General features: G+C 34.2%; 1 protein-coding gene across 1 annotated transcript in view; it reads right to left on the bottom strand.

Moving 5' to 3' along the window:
- Nucleotides 1-20212, bottom strand: part of LOC145662120 (uncharacterized) — a 59429-nt gene that overhangs the window by 28274 nt on the left and 10943 nt on the right. Inside the window, exons 2-4 of the mRNA XM_081727455.1 lie at nucleotides 19425-19520; nucleotides 13391-13588; nucleotides 2165-2227 (exon numbers count right to left, since the gene is read on the bottom strand). Coding sequence (XP_081583581.1) covers nucleotides 2165-2227; nucleotides 13391-13588; nucleotides 19425-19520 — 357 coding nt within the window. The remainder of the gene's footprint in view (nucleotides 1-2164; nucleotides 2228-13390; nucleotides 13589-19424; nucleotides 19521-20212) is intronic.

The raw sequence follows: 20212 nt of genomic DNA, 5'->3' as shown, positions 1-20212 counted from the left end.
GTCCGGAGGTTCAAAAAGTTTAAAAAAGGGATATTTTAACCAAAAAATCCCTTTCTTTGCGATTTTTCCCACCTAAGATATATGATGGAGACATGTGAATGGTACCGTTTGAAAGGCAGTTCCATTCTGAAGAGAATGATGAGCGAACGATTATCTTAGGATGAATATGGATGTACCAGGAAATGTTTACCTAAGACCCTGAAAAAAAATTGCTTTTGGTTAGGTCTAATTTTATTATTTTATGGCAGGCTTACTTTTGCACCTAGAAGATTGAAATTTTGCACAAACATTCAATCCACCGAGTAGTATTTACCAGATTCTTTTTCAGATCTCTGCGTTAAAACAGGGAGGGTCCAGAGGGGTGAAAAGTTTAAAAAAGGGATATTTTAACCAAAAAATCGATTTCTTCGCAATTTTCCCGCCTCAGATACACGATGGAGACATGTGGATGGTACCGTTTGAAAGACAGTTCTATTCTGAAGAGAGTGATGGACGAACCGTGATTCTAGAATGAATATGGATGTCTCAGGAAATTTTTTACCTGAGATCAGGGTCTTTTGCGGTAATCTGGGGCATTGTGGGGATTATTGATAAATATTTTTCCGCCCTTACTATTCAAGATAGAAGCTTGGTACACGTATTCAGTCCACCGGGTAGTATTCATCAGATTTTTTCAAATCTCTACGTTCACACAGGGCCGTTCCAGAGGTGCCCAAAATGTGACAAAAAATCCTGGAAATTTCCCCTTTCCCCTCAATTTTTCCTTCCCCTGGTATATGGTATGGGAATGTAAGTGGCACTATTTGGAAGCCTGCTCTATTCTGAAGAGAATGAAGTATGAACCATGATTCTAGAGTAAATAGTGACGATGCAGTAGCAGCTTGACTGAAAGTCTAAAAAATACCCCAAAAACCCAAGCTCTTAAAACTGAATGGCAAAACCTATTGCATACTGGCAACTTCAAAGGCTTCAAGAAACGAAATGAGGCGTATCGGAGGGGTATGGATTTATTAGAAAAAAATATTTGCACTTGGTATCGTGTTACTTCTTCAAATTTGCTACAAACTCACCCCAACATCTATACACAGCAGTTCACCTCCTTTGTGAGTCTCCTATCCCTTACTTGTGTAAGTAAGGAGACATGCATAGTGGGAAGGAGATTCATGGTCATAATAGAACGATGCGCTGAGTAGACAGCGCAGGTTCAGCTAGTAATAAATTAAAAAATCATAACGTTATCATTTAAGTGTTATTTTCTCGAAAACCAAAATTGTTATTCTGCAAGATCTTTCTTTGTGGTTTATTTCAAAAAAAGCTTAATCGCCGATTCCACTACAGAAATGGATTACTGCAAGCCTCTTTCCCAAAATGATCTCAACGTGGTGAACATAGCTGGAAGGACGGATGGCCATAGCTGTTCTACAAGACAATTATGCATAGCATAGTTTGGAAGTCTAATAATTGATCAACGTTATTATGCTCTTAATTGTATTACTTGAGTTTTACATTGACTTTCACAATTCCAAATAATTTTCATTGCATAATAGTGAAAATTGCCACTTCTAAGTTTAACTTTAATCTATGAATTTTGAAGTTTAATTGAATAAATTTAATCTATGGATTTTAATTTTAAGCCTTACTGTTTTGTGATGTTAATTTTAAGTTTAATCAATTAATTTACCTTTACTTCAATTTTTAAATTTTATCCGTTTGAATTTTTCGTCTAAATTTCCAACGGTGTCTTTTATCATGTTGTTTTCATCACATGGCGTATCATAAGGGGATGGAAGGTTCAAACTTTGTCAAAAACAGAGTATCTTATGGGATTTTTATCATTACTCTTTTATGGAAATGGGTATCATAAGAGAAAAGCGGATTCAAATATTTTCTGTAAACATATTCACCCTGTGCGAGAAACGAATATTTCAACTAGTAATTCATAATGTACGAAGGATGATGCACTAACGCAATTTAAATGAATAAATTTTTGCACTTAGCATTACTAAATTGTCACAAGCTTACAAGAATAAACATAATTTTATTCGTGTAATCTGCCACTAGAATATATAAATTTTTCATTGGTTCTGATTAGTTTCTGTTGTTTTTATGCATTATTTTTTCAAAAAGTAAAGAAAACGATAGTTAGTATGACTCGTACGCTTACCTCAAGAAGTATTTTTCCAATTGGTTCATAATTAATGCCAATCTCTAGGAATACGTAAGTCTTCTGTAATAGAAAAAAAAATCTCAATAAGAAAATTGACTGTAATTCGTTATATATATATATATATATATATATATATTCTTATCTAATTTCGAACTATACTGATTCTACTCCATTCCTGTAAATAGTGAAAATATTCTGCATTAATTAACAATACATGTAGACCGCAAATACAGAGCATACACTGAGAAAAATCCGTTCTCCGGACAGCGGTATATTGTACAAATATATGGAATCCTCTTGCTTACTACTGAAGTCAGTATGGAGCATACGTTATGTATATGGTACATACACAATGCCCTTAGATGTTACATCATGCCGTTGCAGGATGTCCGACATCTAACAGTCTTCCGTATATCACATGCAGATACTTATGTTACATTCCTCAGCTATATGTTATATACGTCCATTTGTATGTGAGATCCTGTCTGCCTATATTATTTCATACGGAAAGTATGTATAGATGGAACTCTTATGCGGAAAGTATTATAAAACATGCGTTTTCAGTTATACGTCTGCTGTACGTTAAGTCCAAAAACTACAGGAATTACGCATGTAACCTACCTTTTTAAGTACGCCACCTACATTTTTCTCAGTGTAGTTCATATTTATATAACTTTATTGATTCTGTAAATTATTTTCTAAACTATATTCTGTACATAAAATAGTCCAGTACACTTTACAATATATCAATGGCGTACACAGAATTCCATCAATTAACCTTTAAGCTCTTAAGTTCATATTTTATGAGACATGTGCAAGTTATGTATGCATATCTTCACATGAAAAATGTCATGTTTTCACATCTTGTTGAAGGAAAGTTAAAACTCGAAACCCCTTTACATACGCCACTGCAGCATACCAATAAATAAATAAATAATTAAATACATTTAAGAAATGGTAATTAATCAGTATAAAATGAAATAGCACAAATACAAAATATGATATATGCAACCAATTATGCATTTATATAAAGTTCAAATACCATCCTACGAAAATTATGTAAGTATCTACTTCATTGGATAGTTAGAATACTCTCAAATAATAGTAGTAATTTTTGGAGCTTTGGGAAAGAAAAATAATCTCAGTGTATAGTTTTTAAAACTACTTTTAGCAAAGGAAGCTAACATTATTTATAATTAACTTGGAAAAAAATATATCTATATCTATCTATCTATCTATCTATCTATCTATCTATCTATCTATCTATCTATCTATCTATCTATCTATCTATCTATCTATCTATCTATCTATCTATCTATCTATCTATCTATCTATCTATCTATCTATCTATATCTATCTATCTATCTATCTATATCTATCTATCTATCTATCTATCTATCTATCTATCTATATATATATATATATATTATCTTTCGTAACGTCTGTTACTTTGTCTTTATAGGCCTATTTTTCAGCATATTTGATCCTCTCTAGTGGTAACTTTGTTCTGTAGAACATAATGTGTGTAGTATAGTATTGCTGAATATTCAGGCATTTAAACAATTAAATTTTCTAATATTTTACGTGTAAATGGCTATTAAACGATAATATTAAATTTTATTGATTTTTTAAAAATATAGCCTAAATCTAAAGGTACTACGATTCCCAGTTGTGTTAGATCAAACTAAGGTCCATGCATTCTTTTTAGAGAAGTTTAATCACTACTCTTAACTACATTATTGATTCAACAATATTATACTTTCAGGCACGTAGTCAGGATTTCGTGAAGGGGGGGGGGGATCCGTGACATGAAATACTGTGGTTATCACAGGGGCTCGATCATTCTAAACTATTTTACTGGAACATATACTGGTTCGTTTAGCCAGGATTTCGTAACGGGGGGAGGGGGACGTGACATGAAACACTGAAGGCCCAATCAATCTAAACTACTTTACTATCAACACATATTGGTTTGTTAGGACAATAAAATGAGGATATGTTGGTAAGTATTTTAATAACAAACTACGAAGAAATTTCGAGTAAAATAATAAAAAAAAAACGCATTGTAAGTGATTTTACAATATATAGACTACGTTCTTCCTCTGTTTATTCAAATATAACAATTTTACTTTCATTACGACCTCAACTATTATAAAAAGTACATATTCACTATTATAAAAAGTACACTCATGTCCAAAATGATTGTCGCATATCTATGACTGTCTTCTTGTAAGAATATAATTTGATAATGATTTTGCAGGGTACTTTTAATACTGATACCATCTGTATAATCGGGAAATGTATACACCCTATTTGTGATAAATTTCATAGGAAAAGAATTATAAATACAAAAATTAGAGTGAGTAAAGCGAAATGTTGCTAAATGGACAAGAAAGTTTTACTTTTGTTTTATTGTTCCTATTTACTGCTCTTTTGACAAAATTTGCCACTTACATGTCTTTGTCGATTATACACATACTAACATTGTAAGAAATACCGGGCGAATTCGTAATCAAATTATACTCCTACAGTACAACAACATATTTATAGACATGCGACAATAATTTTGGACATGAGTGTACAAACTCAATAGTTTCTTGTAAAATATTTTACAATATCTGCGTTCCTTTCTCTGTTGAATCAAATGTTAAAGAACTTTCTTTTCACATAAATTTTTGTTTTTATTATTCCTTCAATTACTGTCTGTTCCAAATGACAGCTTAAAGGAGTAGTAGAAAATTGCTTTTGAAATAACATGTTTGATACTGCAAGGATGCGATGACGAAAAATTATGATAAAAAATGTCCATGCTGTTACACAACCGGCATTATGCTTTCAGAAGTTTGAAATCTCCCTGACTAGTAGCAGAAATTCTCAGAATTGCGTAACTTCCGGAAGTTTCAAATTCCCTGACTCTTCCAGGATATCCCACTCACCTCGCCACTATGTATTGCAAGTAATATAAATCTCCTGGTAAGAAAGAGTAACCAAAAGCTTTCTGTATTTTTTTTTTTTAATTTTTAACGCTGATTCTTCTTTTTCTCATTTCATTTCGTTTTATCCTTTCTTAACTTTTCATTTCTGGTCTCGAAGGGGGGAAAGGTCCGGTCCGGACCTTGGCTACGTGCCTGCTTATATGCACATTAAGACTCAGAATCATTGCACCTTATATTATTCATTATATTCTTAATGCTGTTCATTATATTTACAAAAGCCTGTGAAATATTCTACTATATTTTTTTCTTGAAGATTTTAGCTATTCAATGGCCCAATATATTGTGTGCTTACCATTTAACTATATATTTAACTATAGTGTGCTTAAATATGTCAATTTTTAACAATAACTTTATTTTTCTTAGTAAGATTCTTGTATCATTTATGTATTTTTAATAATTTTGCCTGGTACCTCTACTGTTAATATTATTTACTGCTATTATTAATTCGTTCTGATGTTAACCTTTCGTTTTTATTTCATAACTTTTGTGAAGAAATCTTTTCAAAATTATGATGTATAGAGTGGATTATAGGAGAGTGGGTTATAGTGAGACATTGCTCATATACATTTATAGGTAATTAACCCTTTTCTTGGCAAGGAGACTTGTGTTGCTCAGAAAAAATACTGGGTGCGACTTCCGTGTCATTATAAAATAATAGATAATTGCACATTTTAGTTACATATTTTATTTAGACAAGGCTGTGATGTAATGTATCCTGTAGGATACATTGCCAAAATAGGTAGTCAAAGAACGGAAAATGTTCAAAAAAATTATGTATCCCAAAGGATACATTGTCAAGAAAAGGGTTAAACTCGGACCAAGTTAAGAAACAAATTGACACTTCAAAAAAACGTGTGAAAGGAATGTACGTAACGGGGGTCATTAAAGTTAGACAGAGAATGGCCAATCGTAAATATCAGTGTAATAGTTGCAAAGGAGGGTGTCTTTAGAAAAGGAGAACAACATTCTAATGTTGCTGCCTTGTGCCACGTGTTCAGAAGCAAAATGTCGATTGACGTAGAAGGAATCCATCCGTTCAGGAAGTGATTTTTGTTATCGTTTTCTTATATATGTTTGTCATTTTTCTGCGTAGGTTGTTTTATTTCTGGCTGTACGCAACGGTATGGCGTACCGGCATCTCAACGAGAACGGAATATTTCTTCTTCTGTCTTAAAAAAATGGGTTGACGAGAAATTTCGAAACTACCAAATAGTAAATATATAGTTTTATTGAAAATCAGATTTTTTTATTGTTTTTCTTTTTTTTTTTCTTAGAGAATCTTTGTTTCTTCTTGAAGTCAGTTAATTGTATTCAGGGACTAGAAATATTTGGGCCCGTGCTCTCGTTCGCTAGCACGTCCTCGCGCCTCCTTTTTTCATTCGTTTTTCCCACGTTGATATAAACCATAAATGCTCTAAACCAACCAGACTTATTTCTGAAAAGACTGACTTCCCACAATGAAATAATCCCAACAAATTTGCCTGTCGCTGAAGTTCAACTAAACTGAAAGCCAGTACAAAAATTCTTCTCTGTATTTTCTCCGCAGAGAAGCCTTTGCTCATTCATATTTTAATGTATCCAATTAATTGTTTTTATTCATTTTTAGAAAGAGGATCAAGTGAAAACATCTCCTAGATTTTTTTTTCGCAAAGTTTATTCATTATTAGAGGTTTGTAGAACATTCTGGTGGCATGATTAATATTCTCAAGAACATTATATGAGCAATTTAATGTATGTGTGTTGTTATTTAAATTCAGCATTTGTGGAACTCTTGGTGTCTTTGAGAAACAAACAATAGCAGCTTACATTCGCCCGTTTACAAAAAGAGAAAAAAAAGCAAGAAACAAATAACTAAAAAAATATTGATTATCATTACGTACAGTGGCGTAACTAAGGGCCACCCCGCAGACAACGTGGAATGGGGCCCCTTCTTTACGTCCTACATCACGATTTGGGGCCCCATGATGGATTCGCCCCCCCGCAATGGGGGGTCTGCGAGACCCTTATTTACGCCCCTGATTACGTATGTTGTATTATAAAATAATATGTAAGAATCAGACATTTTTAAAGCATCTTTATATACAAGTGTTGTTCAAGGTTGATGGGGATTTTCGTATGTAAATCATCGATGAATAGGTGGATCATGATGAAACTTGCGGGTGACATAATGTATTCCTTCTCGAGTAACTAGCTCCTGGCATGACGTATTTGGCGCATGCGCAGCAGTTGCAGTGAACATGGCGGCAATCAGTGTGTCTGTGGAGCAGCGGTGTGTAATCAAATTTCTTGTGAAGGAGAAAGTTAAACCAGTTGAGATTTTCAGAGGATTGCAAGCACAGTATGGTGAACAAACGACGTCATGGACAAGAGTGTACGAATGGTGTGAACAGTTTCGTGAAGGACGGGAGCTGGTGACAAATGAAGCGCATGGACATATTCGCCCGACTGCAGTCACACCAGTGAATATCGCATGTTAAGCAAATAATTCTTGAGAACCGGCGAGTAACAATGCGGAATATTGCTTCCGAGGTGAATATCAGTGTCGGGAGTGTTGAGACAATCATTCACGACTACTTACGCTTCCGCAAAATCTGTGCAAGGTGGGTTCCCCACCAGCTGACATTTGATCAGAAGTGGTTACGCATGACGGTCTGTGAACAGCTTCTGAATCGGTTTCGAGCCGAAGGTGATGAATTGTTGCAATCCATCATCACGTGTGATGAAACATGGTTGCACAATTCAACCCCAGAGACCAAAAGAAGCAGCATAGAGTAGCGGCATAAAGGTTCCCCGCCGCCCAAGAAAAGCAAAACGCAGCCGTCCGCTGGAAAGATAATGGAAAGTGTCTTCTGGGACATGAAGGGTGTTATCAATGAGGATTTTCTGGACAAAAGGAGCACAATTAATGCCCAGTATTGAGTGGTGCTGCACGAAAGTTCATTCGCAAGAAAAGACCTGGGATTTTGTTTGGTAATGTCATTCTTCTTCATGACAATGCCCGCCCTCACAGGCCAATGTGACAACAACAACTCTGACCGAAATGCGTTGGGACGTTCTGCCCCATCCCGCCTACAGTCCAGATTTGGCCCCCAGTGATTACCATTTGTTTTTCACCCCTTAAAGACAATTTGAGAGGGAAGAAATTCACGACAGATGAAGCACTGCGGAACTATGTCCTCCAGTGGCTACAACAACAACCAAGTTCTTTCTACGCCAAAGGAATTAGGGAGCTGTCACAACGATGGCAACGGTGCCTCGACGCGCACGGAGAATACTTTGAAAAGCTGACATAGTTTGGTGCTTCTTGTGCTATCTGTTCCCTCTGAAGAAATAAAAGTTCCGGTCAACCTTGAACGACCCTTGTAGCCTATATGTACGTAAGAGTTTGTAGTTACAAGACTGCAGTGATACGCTACTGGACGTTATTATTATTATTGATGATGATGATAATAATAATAATACCGGTATCCTGAAAGGTATGTAACTTTTAACTATATATAGAAAGGAATATCCCATACTATCTAAATTCTACATGCCACTTAAAGAAGCTGAACTTTTGCAGGGCAACAAAAGTTCGCTTAGAATAATCGTTAAAAATTTGAGATTTTAATGCAGGAGAAGTAAATGTACCAAAAATTCTTATTTAAAAGCCAGAGATTTCTGCACGGCGATTTAGATTTCTGTGAGAAATACTCAAGCATAAATCTGATCAAATAGTGTGGCTTGATGAAACGTGGGTGAACGTCAATCACACTGTTAAAGGGTGGACTGGTAGGCTTGAGGACACAATGGTATTGCCATTAGGTAAAAGAAAGGATTATACTTCTTGATGCTGGTGCGCCTTCTGGATTCCTGCCAAATTGTTGTCTTCTGATCACCTCCACAAGAAACAGGAAACTATCATAAAGAGATGAATCAAGCCACATTTCCTAAATTGTTTCAGGAATCTCTTCTTCCCAACCTACATACACCATCCATTATTATAATGGACAATGGTAAATGCCATTCAGTGATTATAACAAGACTGCAACAATGGTCATAAAAAAGTGATATCCTCCAGTGTTTAATTCGGCAGAATGTCAACAGTTCGAGAGGGCCTTCAAAAAGCAGAATTCATGGAACTGCTTCAAAAAATCAAGCTTCACTTCTCTACCTACGTCATAGACAAGATCGCTACTGAAAATGAGCATGCAATACCTCATGAGTAGTGTCCGGATTTTTATGTAATATCAACCCCCTAAATATGTACATAAATATGTAACAAAAATCGCTTAAAAATGTAAGAAACATGTAATATTATATAAGAATACTTAATATTACATATGTTACATATTTATGAAAACATAATATTAACACGCTTATGAGTATGCAATATTTAAACGAATTATGAAAATAAAAAGGAAAATCTACTACACTTTATCCTGCTTAATGCAAGTCCCCCAATGAAGTGAAATGCTTGTACATCTGAGACAGTCATACGTCACTGACGTGACTGATTGCAGGGTAATAAAAATCTGACGCGAATGAAGGAATATGTGAATCGGCTAGAGAGAAACAGGAAAGCCCCGAGAAAAGCAATGCATACGGCATTTGCACGTCAGAAATCTCATGTGGTGTGGTGTGATCCCGTTTCAAATCTAGAACCTTTTACACTAAATGCGCATCCGTTACCACGGCCCAATCTTGAATTATATGCAATATACAAATTTAAATACTAAAAGCAACTTAAGGCGAAATGTATTGTTTTATATATATTTATTTCATGCAGGAAAAAGCAGTCCTATTTATTTTAAACAATACCAGCTGAACTAAGATTGAAGAATATTTCCACTAATGAACATTTTTAATTTGAAATAAAGTTTTTACAAAAGATGTACCTGCAGCTCAACTGTGTATTATTGCACAATGGGTTACAAGGTACATTTCCAAATGATCAGAAGTAAAATTTTGTCAGCGATCGGATAAAATATTCTTGTATGCAGAGAATGATCTCTCCACATCACATGAGGTAACAGGAGCGTATTTCAACAGGGGGATGTAGTTGGGGGAAATATCTTCAGGAGGGGTTCTTGTTTCACCACTGAGAATCTCACACGCTGCTAATAGGCTGTCGTAACCCGGGTTTCTTTCCAGCACTGCATATATTTTCTTTCGAACTTTTTCTTCTACATCTCCACACACACTTTGCAACAGCCTCTTTGCATCCTCTATGATTTCCATGGATTCCGGAAGAGGCCCCCAACAGTCTCTAGCTTTTTAATGCTTGTAGGTAGCCAACCAAAATTGCTGTCTATGTATGCGATATCACACGCTACTTTTGAGTCATTAAACAGTTTCTGAGCAATGCCAACTGACACAGCAGACTCCGATGGAAATGAATGAACAACGGGCTTAATTTTTCGAAAATGTTCATTGTAGAAATGTACTGCCTGTATCCAAGTGTCCCATCGCGTTAGCACAGGCTCGGGAGGAAGTGGCACGTCTGGCAGTTGATCTCTGTAAACTTGAACACGTCGTGGCGCCTTAACAAACATTTTTTTCGTGGAAGAAACTAGTTCATTTACTTCGCAAAAGTTGTCTCTCACCTCTTCAGCAACACGCTGAAGAGCATGGGCCATACAGGTGGAATGAATTAAGTGAGGGTAAAAAAACTGTAAGTGCTCTAGCCGCTTTTAACACGTACGCTGCACTGTCTGTATAGAAAAAAAGAACTTTTTCTTCCTGAACTCCTCCTGGCCACAACACTTTAAGACCATGCACGGTATTTTGGCACTTGAACTTTGTTCCAAGGAATGTTTGCTGCTATCATTGATTGGCACAAATCTTTGCAAAACTCACTCATTGAAGTATCTTGATACATTTGTGTCAAGAGCATTTGTTTTTTTGCAGTTCTCAAATTTTTATTTCTTGCATGGAGTGCACTTCGTACATGTTGTTCTAACTGAGATTTCATTGAACATCCAATTTTATTATCACACACTTGGCACAACACCACTTTACCGTCCGTAGTAAACACATCATCGATAGTTACCCACAACCGCAATTTCGCGGATAAAGTTGAGGCAACCGGAGCCATTTCTAACTTCGACGGTCAATACAGAACACGTTCGTTTTGCAACTGCAATACTAGAGTACTGTCCTCCTGTCATTCAGTTGAACAAGCGAAGTTCTTTGAGAGCTTAGGTTACCTGCTATGATATTACCACTGTTGCCAGCTTCTTGGAACGAACTCTTGCAGTAAATTCCTGGAAGCATCCTAGCATACAGTTTTAACTTGAATTTCAGGAATTGCTTTCATCTCTTTTCCCGTCCGACCTCCGATAACAATCAAATAGACTTCATTTTAGGAATTTCCTGGCCAGTCGCCTGTCAGGCACATGATTTGTCTTCCTCCAGAGTTGAGAATAAAGGGCGCTGCTAATGTAACCCGGAGGGGGGATTTTTACTTGTTTTTTCTTATATTTCTTTTGTTATCGGCGAAAATTCTGCGAAACATGGTTTGACAAATAATAAAGAGAGAGATATATTTCTCTTTTGGTAAAGAAACTAAAAGATAGATATGACAAAATTGAATCTAGATGCAAGCCTTGCACAGTTGGAGAGTTTATTATTTTTTTTTAATTTTAAATTAAAATTTCAGTAAACGCAAAATTTTAAGACAGTTTTATGTATAAAAAGATATGTAGAAACATAGAAATATGTAATATTGGTCAAAATATGTAAAATATGTAATATGAAGCATGAGTTGAAGCACCCTACAGGTATGAATCACAAAGATTTAAGGATTTGACGAACCTACATATGAAGGGAAAAATATGTAATTACATACAAATCCGGACATTACACGTGAGAAGTAAGGAAAATGAGTGAGTTCCTTACCACTGTCATTTTAATTCCATAGAATTAATATGGGCACAAATCAAAAGCTCCTACCCGCAACGACGAACATTTTACCATATCGTCCGTCATAAAGTTAACATTATAAACTTTTTAAACGTTGAGCCATAAAGTAAATAATGAAATGTTTGCTTTCGCTGGGTTGTAAATCCAGTGCGTACTTATAATAAAGATTTGCTAAAATCAATGAAGGAGGAAAATTTTAGGGAAACTTACTAGTTGTTTCTTATTTCTTTTATCTACTTTTCATAAATTTTGCTGCTTTATGCGTTTCGTAGCCTAATAAGAATGTATTTAGAACACACTATGTAGATTGATTTTTTTTCGTAAAATTATTCAAATATTTTGGCTTTTTAATTTTTAGTTGTGCATGGTGATTTATTACTGGAATACTCTATAAGGAAAATCAAAGAAAGCAACCAGGGTCTAGAGTTGAATGGTGTTCACCATGTTATGGCGTATGCTGATGATGTAAATTTAATAGGGGATGATAGGAGAACAATAGAAAGAAATGTAAAGATCTTATTAAACGCTTGCAGGGACATGGGTTTAGAAGTAAATGCAGAGAAAACTAAATACATGGAAGTGCATCGGGACCGTAATACGGCAAATTATGGATGCATTAAAATATTAAATAATACTTTTGATAAAGTGGATACTTTCAAATATTTAAGATCAATATTAACAGACGAAAACAATATTCAAGAAGAAATTCAATGTGGACTAAAAGCAGGGAATTCGTGTTATTATTCAGTTCAAAATCTCTTGACGTCGCGAATTCTGTCGAGGAATTTCAAGCTTAAAATATATAAAACGATAATCGTGCCTATTGTTCTGTATGGTTGCGAAACATGGACGCTTACTGTGAGGGAAGAACATATGCTGAAAATATTTGAGAACAAGATCCTGAGAGGAATATTCGGACCCAAAAGGAACGAGAATGTGGAATGGCGGAAATTTCATAACAAGGAACTACATAATTTATACGGTTAACCAAACATTATTAGAGTCATCAAGTCTAGGAGGCTTAGATGGGCAAGTAATGTAGCTAGGATGGAAGAAAGTAGAAACGCTTTCAAAGTCTTAACTGGAAGATCAGTCGGAAAACGACCATTAGGAAGACCTAGGTGCAGATGGGAGGACAACTTTTAGATGGATTTCGCAGATATAGGAATACAAAGTAGAAACTGGATCCAGTTGGCTAAGGATAGAAGTCAGTGGAGAGCTTTTGTGAACGCGACATTGAACCTCCGGGTTCCATAGGCTATAGAGTTAGTTAGTTAGTTATGGAGATTTATTAATTAATATACAAATACTAATATTCACATACTGTGCTTTGAGTTAAATATCTACAATACTCCAAAATAGCTTCATTTGCTAAACGTTCTGCTGAATATTGATATTCTTCATCATCATAACTAAATTTCTTCCACATAGCTTCAATAAATTGTAAATCATCCCCAATGTATTTGTCCTTTAAGAAAACAGCAACTGGATTCATTGGCTCCCAAAATGTGCCGCCAAATTCCTACGGGAGAGAAAAATAGTGAAACTTAAGAACAGTTCTCTTTTTAACTAACTTATTCTTTATGAAGCTAGTTAGTTGTTGAGCTAAATTTCAGATTTCGCTCTGTCATTGTCATGTTGAAGCATAATATGAAGGAAAGTAAAACAAACAAATATTTTAACCAAAAATACACAAAAGACCACGTTTAATGGATTAATAGACGAAATTTTGTTTCATAAATGAATGAAATAGTGTTTCGTTGCTGAAGAAAATTATAGTTGACGGTAAACATTGTATATTTTCTTTTAGAAAAGGTAAAACAATGAACGTTGGGAGATAGAAAATCAATGTTCGTTGAGGAGAAAAAGTAAATACTTATAGTGTGCTACATGATCACACTGAAAGCATAACTCAAATAGGAATGAACCAAGTCTGAGTAGCCCATATACTATTGTATACCGTAGGATACAAAACCGAATTTTTCCATATAAATGTTTTTCCCAGTAAGTTCTAAATAACTGGAACAATTTTTGTGCCTAGTTTTCTGTCAATACTTTTACATAGTTCTAGTTTTTTACAAATTATTGATAGATAAAATATAAGAAAAACCTTTTAAATCTAAATCTGCAAGGTTTCGTTTCAATAAGTGATTTATATCTATCGATCTATCTGTATAGATACACTTACACCACACACGTATCTATATATTGATATAAATATTGATATAGATATTCATATATATACATTGGATGAATTGTATATTCACTGAGTGTGAGATATTTCCTTATCATACTATGTGTTCCGTGTATTCGGCAATGGACAATGACTATAAAATAAACTCAGAACAAAGATTGACTGGTAAGATGTATAAGAGACATCGATGACAGATAATGAATATCTAAGCTCCGGTGGAAACTGACTTGACATATCCTTAAGTCTTCTAGACAAAGTTAGAAGTAGAAGTAAGTAAAACAATATAAATAAAGTACAGGAGTCTAGAACTCTCCTTGATTTCAGGAGACAACAATGATGTTAAGTTTAACATTATTTTGTTTTGAAGTATGTGCGTAGAGTGGACAACGAACTTCATTAGTTCTTTTATGTTTCCATCAAACTTGTCTGAAGAAGCTATTCTCTTACAAAAGTATAAACGAATAGACTGTTTTAGATATGTGTACTTTATATTTTCTCCCAGTGTTATTTTTTTCATACAATTTTATTACCGACTGGTACATAAATTTTAAGAGAGAATGAATAGTATGTTTCACTGACAATGAAATATATTTTTTCTACAATTGGTAATATTGATTACATTAAAGTCCATATTTTCGTTTAGTTTATACTATGTGCTATTTGTTTAATGTTTACATTGTGTATCCTTTTAACTTATATTTCTACTCTCCTGTACATACTATATTTTTGAGGTATAGGAATATTCTATATCAGCGCTGTCCAAATGGCGGCCCGCCAAACCATTTTCTGCGAAGCTTTCACAATTCACGATTTTTATTACTGACAGTATTTTCATTTATATTTGTTCATTCGTTTAATGTTTCCACTCATCTTTCGAAATAACGCATCCATTTAGCGCTTCTGTACAACAAAAAGGCGCGGATATCCACGGCAGCACCTTTCCCTAAAAACTGTGAGTTTGGTCGGAAAACAGTGTCAATGTTTGATAGTACTTATTTGTGTGAAAGTGCATTTACCACCATGAAAATTGTGAAGAGTCGCTTCAGAAACTGTCTTGGAAATTCTTTTCTTTTACATCTCCTGTGGCTCACAATAACAGGAATGGATGTAGATATCCTAACCCTTGTAAACGCTGCTAGTCACCCTCGTTTGTCACAGATTGAATAGGTAATATTTCAAATACCTTTTATATATTTTTCTTTTGTAGCGTAATAATAATAATAATAATAATAATAATAATAATAATAATAATAATAATAATAATAATAATAATAATAATAATAATAATAATAATAATAATAATAGGTATTATATTATTATTATTATTATTATTATTATTATTTAGCTGCGGCCCTCCACTTTGCTAGTAAAGACTCATTATAATTGGTTATGGCCCTCAGACTCATTATAATTGGACACCACTGTTCTATATTCTTATATTCTCACATATTCGTTTATTATATGTTAGTTTTGATACCTAAGTAAGGCTAGCACAAACAAAAATGTAGTAATTTTGAAGAATTTCAAAGTATTTTTAATCATTTATTTTAAATTTCGGGTTTCATATTTAGTTTAGATCAGTTTACTTTAATCATTGTTGAAGTATGATTTTATAGTTGTTGTTTTTACTAAATTTTTTATTCATTAGTGACAATACAGCTCAAAATCCTATTATTTCATTGGTGAGTTTAATACTTGATATCTCTTATTGTTAAATATTTCAGTTAACCAATTACAAAATTTCCATTAGTCATACGGTAATAGAGCCATTTTAACTCTTTCGTTACGACAGAAATTTTCCACAATGAGTCGTACAACTACCAGGATAACATCGAGCAAATAGACTACAAGAGCAACATCGAGCAAGCTTCGTTCTTGCGTGCTTATATTTCATAGAACATATAATACTGCATGAAGTAAACAGAACATTGAAGTATATACCCAGTCCTTTGCACAGTAATATAGAAGTATTACATTACTTTCACCTAGGTGTTTAATCCATTAGACAGTGATATTTTCTGCACATATTTGAATTTTGAATATTTTACTTTAATCTTCTGGTAGATAGATTTTAACTTCTACCCTCCTGCTCGTTTTCGTTTTTTCGAGAGAGTCAAAGTATTATGACAGCTTCCGCAGTTTGTCCTAAATTACCCAGACTGCATTCTTCATTGACATAAGTGGTAAAAATCTAATGCAGAGAACAGCTGTACACTACTGCGGCATTGATCCAAGGATATATTGCGCAGAAAGCACATAATACGCAACAGGAGTAACTATAGTTCTGCGAGTTATTAAGGTCAGCTAGATTCAAGCTATTAACGACTTCCTTTTGATGCTTTATTCAAGTCTCTTTAGAACGGAAACCAGAATCAAATAAAGCAATTCACTTTGGAAAGTTTCAATAAGTCATACATCAGCATCGTCATAAGATACGTAATATAGCAATTAGAGGTCACTTAGCTCTTCAAATAATTGCAACTCCTTTAATACTAAGCAAAGCAATGGAATGAGCAGTATTTTGAAAAGTAATTATTTTGACAAAATATTTTCTTTCAAATAAACAGAGATTGTATATTCAGTTTGATACCTGTGATGCATAACTTCTATAATGCAGAGGTGCACTTTAAATGTTCTACATGTTATCATGGCTCATTAATTTTTAATGAAAGTTATAGATCATTTTATTGGATTATGAAAAGTGATTATGTCTAAATTATTTCTATCTGATGAAGCAAAAACATTTTCATACTAAAGTTAAAGCATGCTGGATCTTTGGGTTACCAGTGTGGTGAATGCAAACTCTAACCAGTCAGAGATATTGTGTGTAAGCTAAATAATTAATACAGTTGTTCAGCGCATCATTTGATATATTTTATGGATCCTTGATCTCATTTCGTACAGGTAAGAGTAGAGAATTGACGTTCTAGGAAGTACAAACGACCACAAACAAATCTTTATATATATATATATATATATATATATATATATATATATATATATATATATATATATACATTTGTATCCAAAACTTAAGGCACTGTACGGATAACAGTGACAATCATGAACAATGCAATTAGTACAAAAATGTTTCTTTTCACTCAGAGGAGTAGAACAGATCCTTGTCGATAAAAGAACGCATGTAATGGCACGTGAACATCGAAAAATTTGACTAACTACACTTACGTCATGTGGGTCAGCAATCGTCCCAATTTCGAATTTTTGTTGGCAATAATGTTCAGTATGATGTGGGGTTACAGCGAACAACTATGCAGGTTGCACATACTACGAATTAGACTATGAAGGAGGTCCTGTTATAAACCATCCCAATCTTGCACAAGCACCCTGTGCAATTCAGTAATTCTCTATAGTGGAGGTATTAAGGATGCAGTTCGTCGTCCGAGAGCATTCTATGCACTCTTAATGGAACTGAGGCCCGGTGGCCACGCTTGCCACTAGAGATGCGTCATATCCTCTCGCTGCAGTTAATTTTCCATCAACTGTGCCCTATGTGGACGTGCATTATCATCCATAAAACGAAATTCAAGACCACATGAAGCACAAAGTATCCAGTCGGACTTGTTGTTCAAGGATGACATTTCTAGACCTCAGTTGTTTCCGTCTACTGCTGGAGCATATGAAGTGGTGTAATGGCTCTTAACATGATGCCTTCCCATACCATGACACCAAGGCCTCCATACGTGTCCGTTTCAACAACTTGGTGGTGGTAACATGTTCCTGGTGTCTTCAAACAAATAGACAGCAAGTATCCTTCTCGAAACAGAATCGTGACTCATCGCTGAAGATTACACTAATCCACTGTTCTGAGATCCAATCACTGTGGGCTATACACCACTGTAGGCGTGGCTGGTGCGCTTATTGTATGAAGGGAATGCACCTGGCGGTATACAATGTGCATTCTTGTAACTGTCGGTATACTGTTTGACGTCAGACGTGAGACTCATAGGCAACTGCAAGAACTAGTGTATCTACTGCGTTTGTTGATCTTAGGGAATACAAGACCAGATAACGATCCTCATACGGTGATGTTCCACGTTGACCTCCACCACATTATCTTGCAATGGTTTCAAAGTTTTGTACGTGAATGTATAAAATGTCTGAAGAGAATGAAAGCCTAAACTTAACCGACAGATCATAGATCTACCGATGATCTCTGTTTATTCAGAACTTCAGTATATATCGGTAGATTTGTGATCTGTCGGAGAGTTTTTCAGACACTTCACTAAATATCTCATTTGCTGTAAACACTAAACTACACGAGCTAAAATTCCTTAGATTTGTGGATCGAGACTATACGCCCCTACATCAACAGCTACATTATTCAAGGATTTCAGAACAAGTTTGGTAACGTAATTTTTTCTATCCTTTTCTTCTGGACAAATAAATAACTTACATTTGAAACAGTTAGGAACATTATAAAATTAAACTGTTTCATTTTATTTCTTCAAAATGTATCTAATTAGTACACGCTCCACTGTATGGCGCATAATGAATCAACGTATCAAGCTGTCATTTTAAACAAATGGTTTGATATTTCTTTGTTAAACGTAGCTTTCTACATGATCTTGATACTGGGTTGACACCGAGGAATATCAAGCCTCAATTGAAAATTGAACAGAGGACCATGCCTGCTAATCATTAGATCACACAAGAGTTTAAGTACGATTTTGTTTAACATGACAATATGAACTTTAATAGAAAGACTATAAATAGTAATTTCACTTATAGAGTAAATATTCTTGTAACTAATGCTTGTAAATATTCTTGTAATATTCTTGAATTGAAAGTAGCAGCTAAAGGTACAAAAGTTCCTAATTCAGTGATAAGATACACTATAATTCAAATATTTAACAACTAAAATCTTCCCGACTATTACTGTTCATTTATCTTTGACTATTTTTCGAATCATTAATTTCGAAAATTACTTTGTTTTAGTAAAGGATATATTTCTGAATAATAATAGATGTAAGATTACGATATTTCTATTTCCTGACACATTATTTTGTGACAGTTTCTTTCAAATTTGACATTTCGGCGTTCTAAAATAAAATCATTAAACACATTGATTATTTACATCTATCTAAAATTATTCTCTAACAATTGCATTTTTAAAATTATTTTAGACTTTGGGAAACTCAATTACCCTTCTTTTTTCATCCAGAAAATCATCCCAGTCTCTTTCTAACAATGGAGTTATTTGCGGTTGAACAAATTCCTCGGGGTGAAGCCATCTGACCACCTATTGTTGTGAAAGATAATATAATTAATTTTTAACGGATTTGCACGTATATTTATGCTAACAAAATGTACTACAATATCAATAAAATCTACATGTTATCTCAAGTTTACATTCTTGCACGTACATGTTCTCGATAGAATGCTTGCAGATTTACTTCAAAATCTTATTACAGTGAATTTTTACACTATCAAGTAATACAAATTAAGAGTGAGTTCTCCTTAAAATAATATCTTACTAATTTACTGGTGTATGATGTTATTTATGTTCCTGAATAAGATAGCAAATGTAAGATAATGATATGTGAATTGTATTAAATTTGAATGCTCAATATGGGGGTTTACAAATTTTGCTTAATCAACTAAGTGTGTGTGTGTTTTTAGATCGAATACAGAGGAAAGCGAGACTACCAGAGTTTGTAGATTTCTTTTAGACAAATTTCCCAACACTGACACAAAGATTCCCTTTTTCTAAAAGCTAAATTCTTCCTACTTTGTAAATGGCGGTCTTTCCACGCTCACTTAACATTGGTTTACGATTACACATACAAAAAATGTATTTCATTAAATTATAGAAATTACCAAATAGAACGGTTTTCAAAATAATCCCGTTTTACTTTCCAATATAATTTCATGCATATGCATTGAAATAAAATTATGATAATTACATAATTCTTTCTCGATCTCTATTCCTGG

Source organism: Thermobia domestica, chromosome 10, assembly GCF_964235325.1.
Source record: "Thermobia domestica chromosome 10, izTheDome1.hap1.1, whole genome shotgun sequence".
NCBI lineage: Eukaryota > Metazoa > Arthropoda > Insecta > Zygentoma > Lepismatidae > Thermobia > Thermobia domestica.
The sequence above is the reverse complement of the archived record's forward strand: the minus strand, read 5'-3'. Positions and strand labels throughout refer to the sequence as shown.